Source organism: Synchiropus splendidus, chromosome 2, assembly GCF_027744825.2.
Source record: "Synchiropus splendidus isolate RoL2022-P1 chromosome 2, RoL_Sspl_1.0, whole genome shotgun sequence".
NCBI lineage: Eukaryota > Metazoa > Chordata > Actinopteri > Syngnathiformes > Callionymidae > Synchiropus > Synchiropus splendidus.
Window position 1 is genome coordinate 30,278,080 of NC_071335.1, and position 17,964 is coordinate 30,296,043.

The following is a 17,964-nucleotide window of genomic DNA, read 5'->3' on the forward strand; positions in this document are numbered from 1 at the left end:
CCATACTTTCTATGTCTTCATTTATTTCGAATAACGGTTGATTTCACATGGATTTAAGTCAATTAAAAGACGTTTAATTGACTTAAGAAGATTTTGTGGAATTTCCTCATATAATTTATTCGGCAAGAACATAAATATTTTTAAGCATATTTATTTTAAGTATATTTTTTGTAACAACTGTCTGCATCACCTTGCTTTTGTTTGTGTTTTGTGAACTTGAAGACTACCGAATTGGAGGTGCTCCAGAAGTATTTTAATACAGGAAATTCACGACCCATTGGACCGGTGTCGGAGTTTGGTCCTCGTAGTCATGAGTCGCTGACCTTTGACACCAGTTCTGCTCACTTTATTAATGGAGCAGGGTGGAGAGAATCTTGGTTTGGTGGCCCCAGGATCTCACTGCTTCTTATAGATGATGTGGTGACGATGGCCCCTTCAGCCCGAGACCCTCAGTTCTCAGTGGAAAATACCATGCCAAATGTGAAGCACCTGGGATGTAAATCGGCTCCTCTAACTCAAAAGCCATGATGCTCAGTTAGAAAAGGGTGGAACGTCTTCTACCGTCTCCTACGGACAAATAATGGACAGAGACTAAAAGAACAAGCTCATGAATCTTTCCTTTCAAGCTTGGTCAGGGTGAGGAACTCAGTTATCCAGAAGACACTCAGGTATAACAGCCGCCCACAGGCTCCAAAATGGAGTCGGTTTCTGAAGCTGACCTGATGTTTAAAAAAGTCGGCAGACAACTGTTTTTATACAAATGGCAGTGTATTATTTCATAATTACAAATGTCAGATATGGTACAACAACCAGTGATACAACTTGTACAAGAATAAACAATGACTGCAGTGGTTGAACGACATGACTGTACAGGTACAAAAAAAAAAAAAAAAAAAAAAAAAAGTAAAGAAATCAAGAGGTCCCAGGCCCCCGTTTGAATAAGAAGAATTTTTATCATTCTCAGTGTCAAGTTTGGCAGCAAAGGCCTGCTTTAATCCCAAGTGGGGAGATTAAACCGATTTATTCAGGATTCATCGGATATAAATTCTTTTTTTTTTTTTGTCCTCTACAGCAGGTTCCTGTCACCGCCTGACACACAGTCAAATGAAAAATGAAGTATTCAAACAGGGCTCGCTCCACTGGTCATTTCACCATTGATTAAGTTGTCTTCAGATACCAGTGAGATATGTTGGCACTAGTAGGTCATCATTTACATATACAAGGAACCTGAAATATTACAAATCAATACATGCTTGAGTAATAAGACATATGTATTTCATTTTAGGTGTTACAATGCACTTAGTGCGGACATTCAAAAACTGCAAGTCCAAGTTCCTCAATGTTAAATAAAATCGGAGAATGGACGGAAGGAGCAAAAGTGTGATGTCACAAATGAAGTTGGCACAATAAAGGCTGTCAGTCGTTCCTCGCTAATAAACATTTGATTCACTAAGTGTTGCTTTTGGTATCATTGGCAAAAGGTTAAGAAGACACTACCTCTGGTCATTGTCAAAACACACCATAGTGCAATGAAGGAAAAAGATAGATGCTGTAGGGTAATAAACAGGCGTGACAAACGGCTTCTTTGCAAAGGGTTTGAGCTTAGTTACATGTTAACATCATTTACAAGGATTTTGAGGCTAAAAGACTAAAATCTACAAAGGCAAGAAAACTCCGCTTCCAAAATGTGCCTGAGAGTGAAATTAAAAAGACACTGAGAAATCAAGTCGGCGAAAGCAAGATGATCGATTCCTGATCTGGGCGAAGGAATGTGCAACAGGAAATCATGTTTGCAAGAAGAGCTCTGGGCTGGATGGGAAACGATGTGTACCATCTCACACATGCATACGAGAGAACTTCAGCGGAGTGACATTCAAGTTCAAACATGACGACCCAACAGACCAAGGCAGACACTTGAGAAGGTTTTGGAGAAAAGAAGAACTTGATTCCTAACTTTACTATGTACACATGTCCAGACTGGGTATTCACAGCATTAAAAACATGTGAGGGGAGTAAACAGTGACTTCCTCTAAGTCAAATAGCTTAAACTGCCGCAGAAACAGAGAAAAAAAAAGCACTGATCAGGACCAACCCTAATCTCATATAGAAGGCAAGCAAAACAATGGCGGTGAAAAAAAATGGTCCTACAGGTGGGCAGGTGCTCTTGTACACAGCGCCTGGTTCTTCTCATCCATAAGCTCATCTTGAGATTTAAAGGTGTTGAGCAGAATTTGATTTCAAAGTGGCGGCGTTCCCAACATTTTCACTCTTGTCAACTAGTGTCAACTTTGACAGACTAAATTTTGAAAGAATTGCTGGACAATGGAAAGAGTCCCTGCATGAGTGGAAACTGTAACAGACATTTAAAACAACAGGATTATATATATATATATATATATATATATATATATATATATATATATATATATATATATACCTCCATGATGTGACTGACCGGCTGTGTACAACTAATACAAAATAATGGGGCTTTTTCAGATGCAATTACAGGCCAGGCTTTCACAAAAAAAGAAAAAGAGAACAGGTGGAGCAGCAATGGACAGAATGGATTTACTTTCCATCTGATTCATATCAACCCTGTAGAGGGGGCTACCATGGGACAGATGTGCGAAGTCACAGTGACCAAATCGAAAGCAAAAACAGACAAAATGCAGTATGCTACATAAAAAAAAGACAATTACTGTGCTTCTTAAAAAAAAACCTCCCCACCCCCAAAAAGAAGGAAAAAAAAAGACAAGAAATGTAAAAAACAGAAAAAAAAGTCATGTATGCATTCAAGTGGTACTTTTATGGCTTTTTGTACAATACAACCTTTAGTGAAAATATACATCTAGACATAAATTCAAGTACAAATGTACAAAATCTTTAAACTCACTTTTTTCTTGAATTATAATACACTTTTAATACAGCTCATAAATACAGGTCAACATTCACTGAGTTTCTAAGATTTGCACTCGGCTGGAGTTTGTGGGAGCAGAAACAGGTGGAGGGAGTGGTTCAAAGTCGCGAGGGCTCTTCCGTCTCATCGTCGCTGTAGCCGCTCTTGAAACACACCTGTGGAGAGTCAGACGTGGTCCGTGAGCATTCATCGGACCTGCTGCAAGACTTTGGAAAACTTTGGCCCACTTAAAGCGCCACATGCTATTAAGCGATTCAGTGTTAGAAATGAAGTCACAGACTTGCTCCAGTGGCAGCTGGTCTGTCACCATCCGGCGACATGTGAAGTCGGCTATCAACACCAGTCTCTTTTGAGCAGTCAACATTCCCACCCTTAATCTCTAACCTGATGTTGGGTTCCAGCCTAAAACCTTGCTGTATTGATAGAGTCATCATTTGTTTTATTAGAGATACAGTTTCAGGAAAGTTCTTTCAAAATCATCTAGAGAACTTCATCGAGGCACAACTGTGGACCGCATGGACAGACATCAGCGTGGAAGCAGCAAGGATGGAGGAAACTGAAACTGGCAGAGGACAGTAGAGGGAAGAGAATGAGGTGAAGGTTGACATGCAGCAGGATTCCCTGTGTGATGTTCACACTTTGGCAGGCAGGGAGAGAAAAGAGAGGAAGTACCTTAGCCCCCACCCCCTCGGACAGTTGCCGGAGCACTAGAACTTGCCTCTCTTCTGAAGAGGCGGTAGAAGAAGCCTCTCTTTGGTGGAGGGTTCGGCCGGTTCATGTCCAGGTCTGGGCAGAGTGTTCCATCTGTTTCGTAGACATTGATTTCTTTGAAGCATTCCATCTCGATCATCTAGGAAGAGAACAGGTGAAAGGTTACAAACCTCTCTCACTCTCAACAGATCACCTCTCCATCTATTCAACATGAAAACGAGTCAGAATCTCTGCATATTATTTTGCTCTGATTGTACTTATAATAATGATTCTGAACTTCCAAATCCACATGTGCTGCATGTTGGAATCCAAACGTGTCCTCAAGTAGATTGGAGAGAGTCAAATCTTTCCATTCAACACGAAATAATCACTTTTTAAGTCTTCGGCAAGCTGTTAAATCGATGTAATCGATCTAAGTAACGTGGACACAATTTACGACCTGCAATACCTCGTTCTGCCAGGGGATGGAGACACTGCCTGTGACAAACTTGTGGTAGAAGTCGTCATCTGTGGGGTCAAGGTTCACCCCTTTGACTGTGGAGAACTGCTCAATATCCAGGACGTCTTTACAGTAAACGGCTCGTGGCTGGAATACACGAAGACAAGAGGAGAAAAATCACCAACAGGCACTTAGTACCAAGACTTAGCAATCATCAATGAAAGTCTCTTAGATTTTGTGCCACTTGTGATTATTGCACATACAAAACATTCTTACTAATAACGCATGGCCATCGTAGAAACAAGTTTTAAATCAAAATTTCAAATGTATTCATGTCACCCACGGCAATGAACTTTGACATCATAATCACCTAGAACAGCTGTCAAATATATGTAATTAAATTAATATGTAATTAAAAATGACAATCTGTCTATCATCACAATTCTAAAGTGGCTTATAACTACCAGGTGAACAACTTCAAACAGGTTAAGCTGTTCCACCTTTCAGACACTGCTTTATGGTGCATCATTCGGGGTGTTTTGGTGCAACTATGTGGCCCACAACTACATCAATAAAGCAAGCAAACTGTCCCTATTGACCTACATATGTGCATAAAATCATTATGACCACCTGATGATGATGGTTGAGTGCTATTTTTTTATAGCTTTTTATTTTATAGTTCCACCCAGCCGCATCTCCAGCAAGGAGGTGCCAATGACCTGTTTCACACAGTCACCCACCATTTAGTCCAATACAAGCATTTGAAACAGAATCTTATTGAAAAGACGTCAAGGTGTGGACGCTAAACTTTTAGCAGCTGCACTGTTGACGTTTGTTTGTCACACAACCTGTAATTATGGTGGCAGCCATAAACCACAATAAGCTACAATGGTCATCATCTCAGAGACTAGAAAATCACTCACAAAGTGCAAACCTTCACCAATAAAAAATCCTTTAAACGACTAAAACTTGACGTGCAGACGCACCATCGCACCCAGGCCACAGTGGTGAGAGTGCTGAAGTCTCATCTCTCGACCTCCAGGGAGTATGAAGCCCATGAAAGTCTGTACATCTTGTGTACTGCATGCCTGAATTGAAGGCTAAAATATGATCTGGATCATTCCCAAAAATAATTTATTCTATTTCAACTGTTTAAGTTATTTTTCAACACAGACTAAACAAAACCTTGGAGGCGGTAATGATCATTGTTTGAACACCTGACGAAGAGTAGAGCAGATAAAAACTATTCAAGTTTTAGTCCATAAGGAAGACAAATGTTTGAACAAGAATTATTTACTTAGGAATTTGGTTTGTGTAACGGCTAAATGTCAGCTTGTCTGTTTTTCAAGGTTCAAACTGAGAATGTTTTGCGTGTGTGTGTGTGTAAGTAAGGATGTTTATTTTATGCATGCTGTTCCTACATCAGGGCTGAAGGGCGGGTCCAGCATGTTGGCCTCCAACCGTTTGAAGTTGATGTTTCGGAAAATGGGGTGCTGCTTGACCTCTGTGGCCCCGTGACCTTGACAGCCAAGTCGGTTCTTGGGATCCTTTGCTAGAAGCTGACAGGATAAAAAGGTGGAGAGGTTAAGTATTGAGAATTTGTGAACAGCGTTCTAAACAGCGCTGTGTACATAAAGTTTTATGATTATTTTATCATTCTGAAACACATATTTCTGACATCACAGCGCTCCCTGCTGTTGTTCCTCTGACCTTAGATTAAGGGTTCAAATCTTTAAAGTGCCATCAGTCATCTATTTCTGGACTTGGATAGTAACATCGCAGAGTGTCCAGTTTGCCCTGATTTCTCGCTGAAATTCTTGTTCTGGTTGCTTTCCCTCTCTCCTCCTCTCCCCTGGGAGTCTTTGATACAGCTGAACTTCAGGTCAAAATGTTCCACAGCGTCACAAAAATAAACGTCCAATTCCCTTACAGGCAAAAGCCCAGGCTCTTCTCCCTCCCCTGACTTTGCAGTGCACTGAAACAGTAGTTTCATAAATTGTAAGCAAAGTTAAACTATTAGTTTTCCTAAACTGCACCTGGAATGACCCAGCATTCAAGACAAAAGCCCATTGAGGGTATACTTCTCTCCAGAATCTCTGTGTTACATCCCCAGGAAAGAGTTGGTGGACGTTTCTCAAGCAACTCCAAGTGACGTGAGTCACATACAGTAAAATTACTCTGAACCCCTCAGAGCTTCCATGAAGCACCTCCCCTAATTTGTGATAATCCAGCACAATCTAACCATGGGGCGGTATCTGATGTAGGAAGTGAGGAGTCACGAGTTTGCTTGCAGATATATGAGATTAGACATAGTCTTCAACTATCACGCCACACTCACCTGTCTGCAGATGTCCTTGGCCTCCTCTGAGAATTTGTCAGAATATTCCTCCTGATCCTCTCGCACTCGTCTGTCCACTTCCTCCCTCTTCACCCGCTCCTTGCGCTTACGGAACGGCGACTGCCCTTGGATCATCTCGAAGATGAGGCAACCCAGCCCCCACCAGTCCGGGCTGAACGTGTAGCTTTCGTTCTGTATCACCTCCGGAGCTGAGCGGAGCAGACCCGCAGGGAGTCAGCAACAGAGACATGCGCCCTGTTTACAGTAAGACACGCTCAGGTTCATACCCATGTAGCCGACTGTACCCACTCGCCCTCGTATCGTCTCTCCTTCTGGGATTTGTACGGCAAGTCCCAGGTCCGAAATCCGGATATGTCCTGCACAATAAAAACCAGACGACAAACACTAAGCAAGATCGTATCAGGAGACGGTCTAATGCAACTGATTTTTAAAGGCTTACCGCGATCATCCAGAAGAATGTTTTCAGGTTTCAAATCTCTGGAAAAAATTAGACGGACAACCGTGTATCAAATTTAGTTTACACCTCCAACTCATTTATCAGCAGTGTTTGAAATCGTCCAAACAAAGCGTGCGGTCGCACCTCCAGCTGATTGTGGGGTCTGGGTGAAAAACAAACCTATCAATAATGTAGTTTAAGGCACACAAAACCAGCTTTCATCTTGTTTCTTTCTGTTGTGAGTGTGTTTTTGCACTCATTTGTCACGCTACTCACTCTCAATCTGTTGCTTAGCTTAGCACATGCGCGCCCTCAAAATGTCTGGCTGATGCCCAACAATTTAGAGATGCAGGCTCGGAAGGTGCCGGAAGAATAGCAAACTCCAGCATAGGTTTTCTTCTTGACCTCTCGTGCATGATAATTGTTAAAGTTGTCAACATTTTTGCTGAATTTTGCTCAGCCTCAAATGCATAAACTATAAGCTACCAATATCAATGTTGGCCATTTGAAGTGCTGAATGTTCATTTTAACAGGATTTTTGACTGTCAAAATAAATTAATACAAGATATGGAAGGAAATACCTCGCAAAAAGACAGCTTTTAAAATCATCAATCAAAGTCACATGTTGCATCTTATTTCATTTAAAACATATTGTATTTAAAGATGTGTCTCTTACATTTAAATTTTAAGGTACAAGAAATACTCCTAAAACACAAATAAAAAGACTAACAATAAAAAAAAATAAAATAAAAAAAACTTTTTCAGTTGCACAAAATACAATTGTCAGAAAGATTCCAATGTGATCAGTTTTACTCTCTACGCTCCGGAGAGCCACAGGTTCAACAACAGTTTTGCATCGTCTTTGTATTTCATTTAATCCCTGCGATGACGCGTGTATTTAAACATTTCAGAACAGCCACAGATGTACAGTAGCTGCATCCACATGCTCTCAAGGACAAACACTGCATTCTTTTTGACCACACTTTCACCCAGTTGTCGTCTCACTAACACTAAACAGTCCCGGGAAAAAAGAAGGTCGCTGAGATTACATTTGAGGACAAAGATAAATGTCTGGTCTTAGCCGCCCAGGCAGCTCACCTGTAGACTATCCTCTCACGGTGCAGGTCCTCAAGGCCACAGCAGATCTCAGCAGCATAGAAAATGGCCCTCTGTTCGTCAAAGCCTGAGTTGCCCATGTTGTAGATATGAAATTTTAAGTCGCCGCCATTCATAATGGTTAACACCAGGCACAGCGCATCCTTGGTCTCATAGGCATAAGCTAAACTAACCTGGAGAAAAAGGAGAAATGAGGTTTTGTTAGGAGGGATTATCATTATTAAGCAATGTGAGAGAATAAAAGTAAACCATGTCTTTCTCCTGTGTCCCACCGTTCATCTATTTTCTTCTTCCCTCTACCTCCTCTTGTTGAATTATGAGAGTTTGTGTTTTAGCAGGATGTTTCCGCCACAAAGAGGAAACCCATCTGCTACAGACCTCGACCACCAGCGGAGCAGAGAAGGTTGTTATGACGTGAGACAAATTCTTTAGCGAGAGTCAAACTCATAAAAAAAATGAGGTCAATAACTGCAGCAACTGGACCCCACAAGCTTGTCAGGCAAATCAGAAGACTCAGGGAAATCCAGGGGTTTATTTGACCAATATTGATGGTTAACTCAGATGTATCAGCAAAGCATTCCCCCTTTATTGATGTCTTGCTGCTGTTCGATGTATTGACTAAAATAGACATTAAAGCAAATGCATTATTTAGTAATGCATATGAGTCAAGTACTTTCCAAAAATGTACTTCAGGGCACTGTAACTGAATTAACTAAAATATCACCCACAGTAAATCAAAGTGCCTGTCACTTCAATAACTTTGGAGGAAACCAACCACTCATCCTTTGAGTACCACTCAATCCAATATTGGATTGTTGGTAACACTGAAGTGAAATGAACATTGATCATTTTGCAATATTACCTGTGTGGAATTATTAACTCAAGCAATAAACCAACACAACATCACCAGCACTTCCCTGGAAGACGAGCCTACACATTATGACATAAATGGATGCATACATTTATATGAATAGGGTAACTTTACTTAACTATATAGCTGTACAAAGAAAAGCCTTTAATCACTTTGGAATATTTACTTAAAGTAAACATGCAGTATTATTATCATTAACTTAAATTAAGTCAGAGAAAGGGAAAAAAAACACATGAAAAAAAGTATAAACCCAACCATGGTCACTGTGTTGAGGGACACCCCCACCCCCAAAACTCTGATGCACAGGGATTCTATTTCATTCCACGTCTAGAATGGGTTCCACGTTAACATAGAGTATGATGGATCGCTCCAGCAGGGATGGAAAGCAGAGTGGATCGGGTAACTTTTCAAAGTTCAACATTGTATGCAGACTTTTAATCACACTTAACAGAGTTGTCGCCGCCACAACAACTGAGCCTGCCATGGTTGACACCAAAGACTACAGGGAAAAGTGACACAGAGATGGGTCAGACAGATGATCTTTGTCTGTAGTTAAACCGTTCCTGCCGAAGTGAGTGCAGCACGTATAATTGGTGGAGCAGGTTGGCAGATTTATGGTGAAGTGGGTTGCCAGATTTTCTACCAAGGAGTTTTTGTTTTTCACATTGCAGCATTTGCAATGAGATTCTATTACATCGCAATTTGAAAAGAAAAAAAAAATCGTTCATGCCGAGTTGTCAGTAACAGATGCCCACACTTTCCTCCAGGACAAATAGAGAGGGGTGAGTAGAGAGAGAGAGAGAAGCATCAGAACAGGACCACCAAAAAGTAGCTTTTTTTCAATCTGCTCCGCAGGTAAACCCAGACATCCTGAACGCATTTTGGCTGCTTGCATTCCTGAAGACCACAGGTGAGCATAGAACCTTGGCTCAGCTCTTTCCTCACCACGAAAGAATTACAAATTACTCAAGTGTGTCAGTCTTGCGTTCCTTCTTTCCCTCCCCCAAATAACAGCACAACTGAAAAAGAATACATTGAAATGCATTCATATTTAGCTCTATGCAGACCAAATACAGAACAAATTCTTTGCTGAAGAGTAAGAAGTTTTGGAGAAAAAAATAGTAAACAATAAACAGAAAACACAACAACTTTAATACTAACTTCTATGAAACACAGTGTTTAATTTCCATGTCAAACATGGACAAATCACTTGCTGAAATGGTCTTAAATGTGCTCCACAGTTGCCATTTGCCAGCAAGTTTAAAATAAAACACCAAATCCAGAGAGCTTTTATAGCCTACTCCATTTGAGGAAGGTAAAGAACGATAGCAAGAGCAAGCGATGAGGGGTTTCGGGAGAGTACTCGACTCTTCTCGATGCTGCTGCTGTTTGGTCAGTGTTGCTAGGCAACAGAGCAGCTCTTGTAGGTAGAGAGGCGCATGAAGAGTCATCACATTTGTCTGTAGCGCACAGCGCGAACACACAGAATCATGTGCCTGTCCCAGGTGACAAGAGACCCGAGTCTGAGGTTCCGTAGGAAACCCACACCGACTCAATTGCTGTGTGTGTGTGTGTTTGTGTGTTCATGAGCTAACCACCGTCTTGACTCACACAAAAGAGGGAAGCACAAGATAACTCACGCCGCCACAACTAATCCTTCACATAGTACAGAACACTGAGCTCCAGGCTCCTGCAGTCCAACAGGGTGTGCAGAACATAAATACTAAAGCTCTGAGCAGGTAAATATTTACTCAGTGCGATGGATAATCGCGCACGCCGAGAAAAGCAGAAACCACAACATGTGTACCTCAATTACTAGTTCAGGTGCATTAGAGTAGATGCAGCAGACGTTTCGTCACAAAACAATACAGACTCAAAGATTTCTTTTTGGCTCCTGTTTTGAGTTGTTTTCCAGCTTCCTTGGAGAGGAGTCACGAGCCACATAAGGGAAATTTAACGCCCCTTTAATAAAGGATTTGCATCTGTGCTTCACCATTTATATTCCGCATTTTGAGAGAAGCTTTAATAAAATGGTAAAAATTCAGGCTCCCAGGCAGAGGGGTGTCTGGGCAAACTTAAACTGAAAAACATGACGAATTCTAGGTCGCTTTTTCAGCAGGACGCCCTAAACATCCTATTATTAGTGCTCGCATAATGCCCGACTCCTAGTGCGTAGTGAAAAGGGCGTTTCCGCTTTGTAATTTCGTTTTTTTTGCAGCCGTACCTTGGCCATTGCAGGTGCCATATTTGTTTACTGGCGAAATCTTGCGGTTATCCATGTCTCATGAGTCACAACACTGGCAACATGGAAGTGTGACGTTCTTGGTGAAATGTCTGATGATGATGACAGGATGAAAATACAGCCAAGTTCTAAACTTTAAACAGTCGTCTATAAAACTAACTCTTGGCCTTTAAATAAGGAGGAGTATTTTCAGTGGCTCACTTCTTCAGCACGCCGTCCTAAATGTCCTATCAATAGTGCATGTATTGTCACAAGGATGTTTCTCCACAGTAATTTCACATAAATAAATTCAACACTCATTTGATTGGTTGATGTCGCACGGAACAGCGCTGTTATGGAAGAAAATGCAGCTAATTTGAAACAGTTGTTTAAATGTAAAATGTACTGAAAGTCATTAAATCTGAGGTGTATTTTGGACTTTTTGGGCTACTTTAGCATTAATAACTTAAGTTAGGATGAAAATGTTAGCTAAAAAGCCTGCCACACATCTGGGAACAGAGGCTTTTTTGTTTGCTGGGATTTTTAAATTCTAAATCACAGCAAAAATCGTATCATACGGCAAAAAAAAAAACTAGCCAACGTTGTCACTCAAACCCAACACAGCAACCATTCACCTCCTCCCCCGATACTGAGCCATGAACGTGCTTGTTTCTCTTCAGTCTGCTGGTTCTCCAGCCAGCAACTGCAGGCAGGTGAGTGTCTAGGTTTGGCACCCGCTGCTCCACCACGTCCAGCAGCATCCACAATGTGTGCAGCCCATATACCACAACGGCCCTTTTATTGGGGCACACTTACCTTATTACTGAACTGACGCCAATGAACATGAGCGACAGCTTAATTTGAGGCCATCAACTCTTCCGCTAACATATCTTCTCACCCGGTAATGGGCGATCATCTGAAAAGGTCTCGACATTAACTGGCATGGAAGGAAACACCGCCCTTCAAGAAGATGATTTATAGAACACTTCATCGGAAAGTTAGCCGCGAACATCTGGACAATGAAGAGACTGAATCACAGCGGAACGGTGGCATGATCATTTTCTTAATGGGAAAGGGTGGGGTCCAAGCACGACTTCATCTTGAATTGAATTACTTTTAATGCCTACTCTTGTACGTAGGAACAGTGTTAACTGTTAACTGTGAACTACATAGTTTGCTGTAACTTGTTGGTAGTTTAACCATATTCATAGTTTGTGATGTATCAAGTTCCGTGTTTTCTGGATGATTATTATTTTTGTTTTTTTTCTTATACCCACGTGCGACTTCTATAGACGTTACTTCACACAGAACGGCATGACAAAAGGCGTAAACATCACATTACGTATGTGATGCAGCCCGATTCCGTCCCACCACAGATTCAGAAGATTTCTGGCATGGAGCATGGCAACAGGAAAACAATCATAGCAAATGAACATGATGATTGTGATTATTGGAACTGTGGAAAACAATCCAGAGAGAAACATCCTCATAAAAAAAACTCCACCGGACACCTGAAGACCGACATTTCTACCTTTGCTTACTTGTTTCTAATTTGGCTCGCTTTTCAATTGGCCAATTACAAATAAACATTGGGAATTATAAATAAGAAGGACTTTGTGGGAGGACCTTCGTGGTGTTACCATTTGATGAAACAGATTTTGTAAAATAAATTGGCCCCAAAAACACAACTTATAGTTCAGTGTATAAACATGTGTATATTTATTTCTTCCTCATGAAGAAAAAAAATGGACTGGAGCGACTGACACTGGGGCAACTGACACTCCAGAGCAACTATATGGTGAGTGGCTTCCAGTAGAGGTTCCTTCCACTACAAGAGACCTCTTCAGTCATGGATGCACAGAGCAGGAAATAAAATGGGGGCAGTATAGGAACACTTGGAACAAAACAATGACCTTGGCAGAGAAGGCTGCTCAAATCGAGATCAGTGAGGAGCTTTGGTCGAGTCCCTTTCCAAACACCTTCCAACACTCTAGAAATTGAAGAAGACTGGTCATATATTTTACAAGATGACTGTGTCGCCGAGATCATGAAAACACAAGACCTAAGAATATATGCTGTTCAATGCGATCATTTGCTAGATTCGAAGTCTGCTGCGAAGAATATTTTCTTCACCGTGGGAGGAAACCAGAGTGCTTGGATAAAACCTGTAAACCCTTCTGGACTAACCACTTGCCCACTATGCTCCCCACCGACTTCCCTTTTCGACAGTTGAAAGAAGGACAGAGCGGGAAAGAAACAGCTTTGTTTGAGCACATTTTCTTTTAACACATTTCAAACCAGGCAACTTACAAACAACAGTGGAAACACCTGGATAGGACACACATATAGACAGACAATCACCCTTACACACACAGGGACAGATTCCATGTGTTTTTGGACTGTGGGAGGACACCGGAGTGCCCGGTAGAAACCCACACAAGCACGAGCAGAACATACAAATCCCCACAGACGTGAACCATAAAGATGTGAGGGTACACCTCTTACCACAACCCACCCATGAAATAATGCATAGTCCAAAATGGTTAAATGAAAGCTCAGCAACACACATGCAAGAAAGAGAGTGAATAAAAAAAGTAGTACTTACTACAAAACTACTGTTAACTTTTTCTAAAATGCGTTTTTCGTTCAGTGCCATTGCTTCACCTTTTCTCTTCTTCACTCGTTTTTTTTCCAGCTTTTTACAGGCGTACATCTTACCGGTGGCACGTACTTGGCAGGCACAAACCTTGGGACAAAAAACAAAAAACAGACTTGATTTCATGACAAAAAAAAGGCAACACAAACCTATGAAGTTAGTAGCCCCAAGAAGGGAAAGTTTTTTTACTTTTGCCTTTGTCTGGTGTAAGTTTTTGGGGGCAGTTTTCTGAAATAAAGATGAACACCATGTCATGTGTTTTTACTTTTTCCCCAAGTGAATCAGTCATTTCGCCATTCCACTCTTCTACAAGTAGAAAATATCAGTTGGCTAGTCAATGTACGGGTTGACAAACTCGAATGTGTTTAGTGTGGTAAACACTACTATAGTGGTAAACATTTTGAAACTATACATATGAATTTTAAAAGCTCAAAATGTGGTGTGAAAGGTGTCCTTTGATATGTCCTTTATAAAATGGTCCCTTACTTTTTTGGGTCGCAAAGGTCACAGAGTCTCCGCCATATCGACTCTTACTGCGAAGAGAACGATGACCTCACGACAAGCTGACTAATGAAACCTCCTGTGACTAATTTAAAAGCTGATGATAGTCAACTATGTTGACATTCCAAGGCCACCTGTTGCAACACTGCACCAATAAAACTATTATTTCTTTTATTTCTTTTCATACAGGTACCTATGTAAAAAGTAAATTCTTTGTGATAATGTGTACAGGTTTTAAATATTGACATGATTGAGCAGGGTAAGACCAACAAAATTCAAGCGATGTCGCTCACCAAAAACAAAGCATCAATTATGTGAATGAAGGAAATGATAACAGCAAAAAAGACACTCACCTCACCAAATCCACCTTTTCCTAGTACTCTGTAATGTCTGAAGGTATTTTTGGTTACTGGTTGCCTGTGGGGACATAAAAGAAAAATGAGCCCTGTAATAAAAATGAAGAGGAATAAATTATACTCTCAGTACTTTCAACGGTCCTGATGGCATCAGGATCAGAGGAGAAGTGATTTAGTAATAGGTTTTGGTCACCAGTTGCCTGAAGAATTGAACTTAAGAGAAAGCAGTCTTTAGTTTCATTCCCAAGACTCGTTTCTGCTCTCAAGAGAAAAGCAGGAGACAACTATCAACTATCTATTTGATTCTCTGAGAAAAGACCAGTGGTTGAGAGAAGGCCAAGAAGACATTTCTGAGTTACTCGAGTTACCATCCATTTCTTACGGACAGAGCATCAGTTGGCTATAGGTACTTTTGTGACAGCTATCACTTACCTTTAAAGTCAATGCAAATTTTAAGCAAAATTTTAACCACATGTTAAAAGTGTAAAATAACCACAGTTGACGGTTGTGCACGACTGTATTTTGCTCTGAGCAGCCCGCTCCACCCATTTTACTCTCCAATTTGGGCGAGATATTCATTTATTTATTTATTTATTCTTCATTGTTTCATTTTGTCTCCCTCTATATATTTTTTTAAATAAAACATGAGCATTTCTTTCCATCCACAATCTCCCCTACTTGTTTCAACTTGTCCCAATAAACAAAGGGCTGTTTTCACTAGATTTAAAAAAAAAGGAACAGAGTCACCGAGATCATTAGTATTTTCCTAACATAGTGCTACTGGTGCATTCTGTTGAACATCCTGAGAAGTAGCCTGACTAATCCTCCACCAAGAACATTCCTGCAGTATATTATCAGAGGAATCGTTTGCATGTTCACATTATCAAGTGTGTAATCTGCAGACACCACCCACCTCTCCAACCATTTCCACTGCAGAAAGCGAGAGAAGTACATGGACTCTTGGTAGGAGGAAAATGGAGCTCCACTCAGATAATCACGAACTATTCTGCAGGGACAGACATTGAGACGTGGTTATTTTCACGAACACATAACAAGGATAGTAAGACCTACAGTGGAAAGATGCCTTTCATATTCTTAAAATCTACAGCTCAACTTTTGTCACGGAACATGTGAGTCTTTGAACAGAGACATTCCGTGTCGCTCAAGGAGGAAACAGGGGATTTGGGGAAACTGGTTATTCCACAGTGGAGGCGTTCAGGCAGAACATGTGACTGACTGTATCTGACATGTTCACGTTTGTCTGGTGAAGACACAACGGTCACTCCATTTCCCTTTTCCATGATGAATGATAACACTACAATCCAAATCAAAGTTTTCCACGGAAGCACACGGACGGTAGCGGCTGTAACCTAAATCCGTGAAAGGATGAACTCTTGCTCCACATACATGCAACGTAACTGACTGTTGATTCAAAGTGGTTTTGGTTCTGTTCAGTCCTGCATCACACCAAACTTCTATGAATTTCATGAATCTCTGCCCAAAAACTGATGACCAATAAATATAGGGAAAAGGAATGAGCCACAACCACGAGCAAACCCACAGAAGACCGGGCCGTGGAACCAACTTATCGGATCAGATTAAGGTGATATAATAGCTGTTAGCTGTCACTATGAGTCAATACATGCTATGCAACCTCTGACCGATGACCACAGAGACTAAACAAAACGTAGATCACTAGCCAAGGTGCTTCTTTGTGCTTGAACAGAACTGAAATTTGTGAAGCACAGTATAAAACGAAAGTCACTTGAGTGCTCCATTGGCATCCCATAAAATATTAAAAGCTTCTGAAATGGGAAGAGTCGGGGCAAGGCTCGTCTTCTGAAAAAGTCATCCGTCTGAGACGTTGTTTGTGACCTTTAAAACTACTTTGACTTCAGACGTTGACCGAAACACCATCACCTCTTTGGGGTCAAAGTACCTGACATAGACGATACAAGCTGCACTCGGACAGGTTGAGATTCACTTCACCAAGAGACAGTGAGCAAAGGTCACATTTAAGTTTTGATTGTTTATAAAATCAAACAACATTCACCAACATTACACATTCCTGACAACAACGTGAAAACCAAACCCGCTTGTACGACTTTTGTAACACATTATTAGCCACATACACACTTGCATATTCTAAATGGTCCCATTAACTCAAAATGTTGGGAGAAATACTAGTTTTCTTTCTTCTGTCTCCATTGAGTTGCACTTGGTGAATGCACTCCGTGATAGCATCATTATTCCCCATTTAATTTTCTCATAGTTACTCATATTTTATTCCAATTAGCATTTAGATTTGTTCACACTTTTTTCAGTAAAGACAAGAAAATATAGATATTTTGTTTTACCTTGCAAAAATTCATAACCAACAATCCTGACCGCAATTTTGATCTATAATAATTTCATCTAGCCCAATTTGACAACAAAGGTAAATCTTCTAATGAGACTGGAATGTAGAGCTGGGCATTGCTAAGAACGTCACAATTTCATTTTCGTTTCTTTTGGCCAAAACTTAATTCAGTACAATTCAGTTCCCCTCTAAATGTGATGGCAAGGGAAGCGCTGGCATAAATGCAGAGTGTACACGTGAATGATCAGCTTTCATCACATCATATTTGAAAAAGGAAGGCATCAAACATTGCTGAGGGAGGCCACACATGTACTGTATCACAGCTTCACGAAACCAATGACGGAATGTGTATTTAAACCAGCCAAATTTCCTTCTTCACCCTTAAATTTTTTGTTGATGATCACAGTCAGCCAAGAGATTTTCTTGAAGCAAAGCTAGAGAGTGACGAGCTGAGGAGCAGGACAGGGTCGGTTGTTCTTGGACTGGAGAGCAGCAATTTTCCAGTGAGAGAGGCAGCAGGAGGGATGAGGCGGTCTGCTGCGCTGTGAATGAAAACCTAGTTATGTCATCGCAAAGACCCAGGTGCCGTGCACATGACTGAAACGTCCATCTGACGGATCGGCGGGTTGCAGAAGAATCCCTCCCAACCATGGTGAGACACCAGGAACTCCAAACACAACTACCCAAAATAAAATGTTATTGAATGATATCCTCAAGAAAAGACAATTCTAACATTTTACCAATATTACAGAGCACATAGACTCACCCACCTTCTTTATCATCATTACCAATGTTGTTGATAGGGTACACTGTAGTGGGTTTCTCATGGGCTTAACAGACTACATGCACAGGGGTGTGCTGACATACAATAGTTCCAGGAAATAATTCGCTGGCTCACTTCTTTCAGCTGTCCGGTGAGATCGCCCTTTTACTTTGGGAGTGAACACGCATTAGCAGGGATACTCCTTTTTACCGTACAGCAAGTAGGTTGCAGATTCAAACAATTTTTCATTGATCAAATG

At 41.0% G+C, this 17,964-nt stretch overlaps 1 protein-coding gene across 5 annotated transcripts in view; it reads right to left on the reverse strand.

The window, feature by feature from the left end:
• Nucleotides 1-1,045: 1,045 nt before the first annotated feature.
• The window catches only part of LOC128754998 (G protein-coupled receptor kinase 6-like), a 41,953-nt gene continuing 25,034 nt past the window's right edge, over nucleotides 1,046-17,964 (reverse strand). For 3 of the 5 annotated variants that reach the window (XM_053858074.1, XM_053858078.1, XM_053858076.1), the window contains 11 exons: nucleotides 15,497-15,589; nucleotides 14,581-14,644; nucleotides 13,676-13,816; nucleotides 7,961-8,151; nucleotides 6,866-6,903; nucleotides 6,693-6,782; nucleotides 6,406-6,614; nucleotides 5,489-5,626; nucleotides 4,077-4,214; nucleotides 3,636-3,767; nucleotides 1,046-3,072 (listed from right to left, as the gene is read on the reverse strand). In XM_053858074.1, the coding sequence (XP_053714049.1) occupies nucleotides 3,016-3,072; nucleotides 3,636-3,767; nucleotides 4,077-4,214; nucleotides 5,489-5,626; nucleotides 6,406-6,614; nucleotides 6,693-6,782; nucleotides 6,866-6,903; nucleotides 7,961-8,151; nucleotides 13,676-13,816; nucleotides 14,581-14,644; nucleotides 15,497-15,589 (1,291 nt within the window). In that variant the 3' untranslated portion in view covers nucleotides 1,046-3,015. Of the gene's footprint in view, nucleotides 3,073-3,589; nucleotides 3,768-4,076; nucleotides 4,215-5,488; nucleotides 5,627-6,405; nucleotides 6,615-6,692; nucleotides 6,783-6,865; nucleotides 6,904-7,960; nucleotides 8,152-13,675; nucleotides 13,817-14,580; nucleotides 14,645-15,496; nucleotides 15,590-17,964 lie in introns of all 5 variants that reach the window. The other 2 variants (XM_053858077.1, XM_053858073.1) reach the window with 2 other exon arrangements.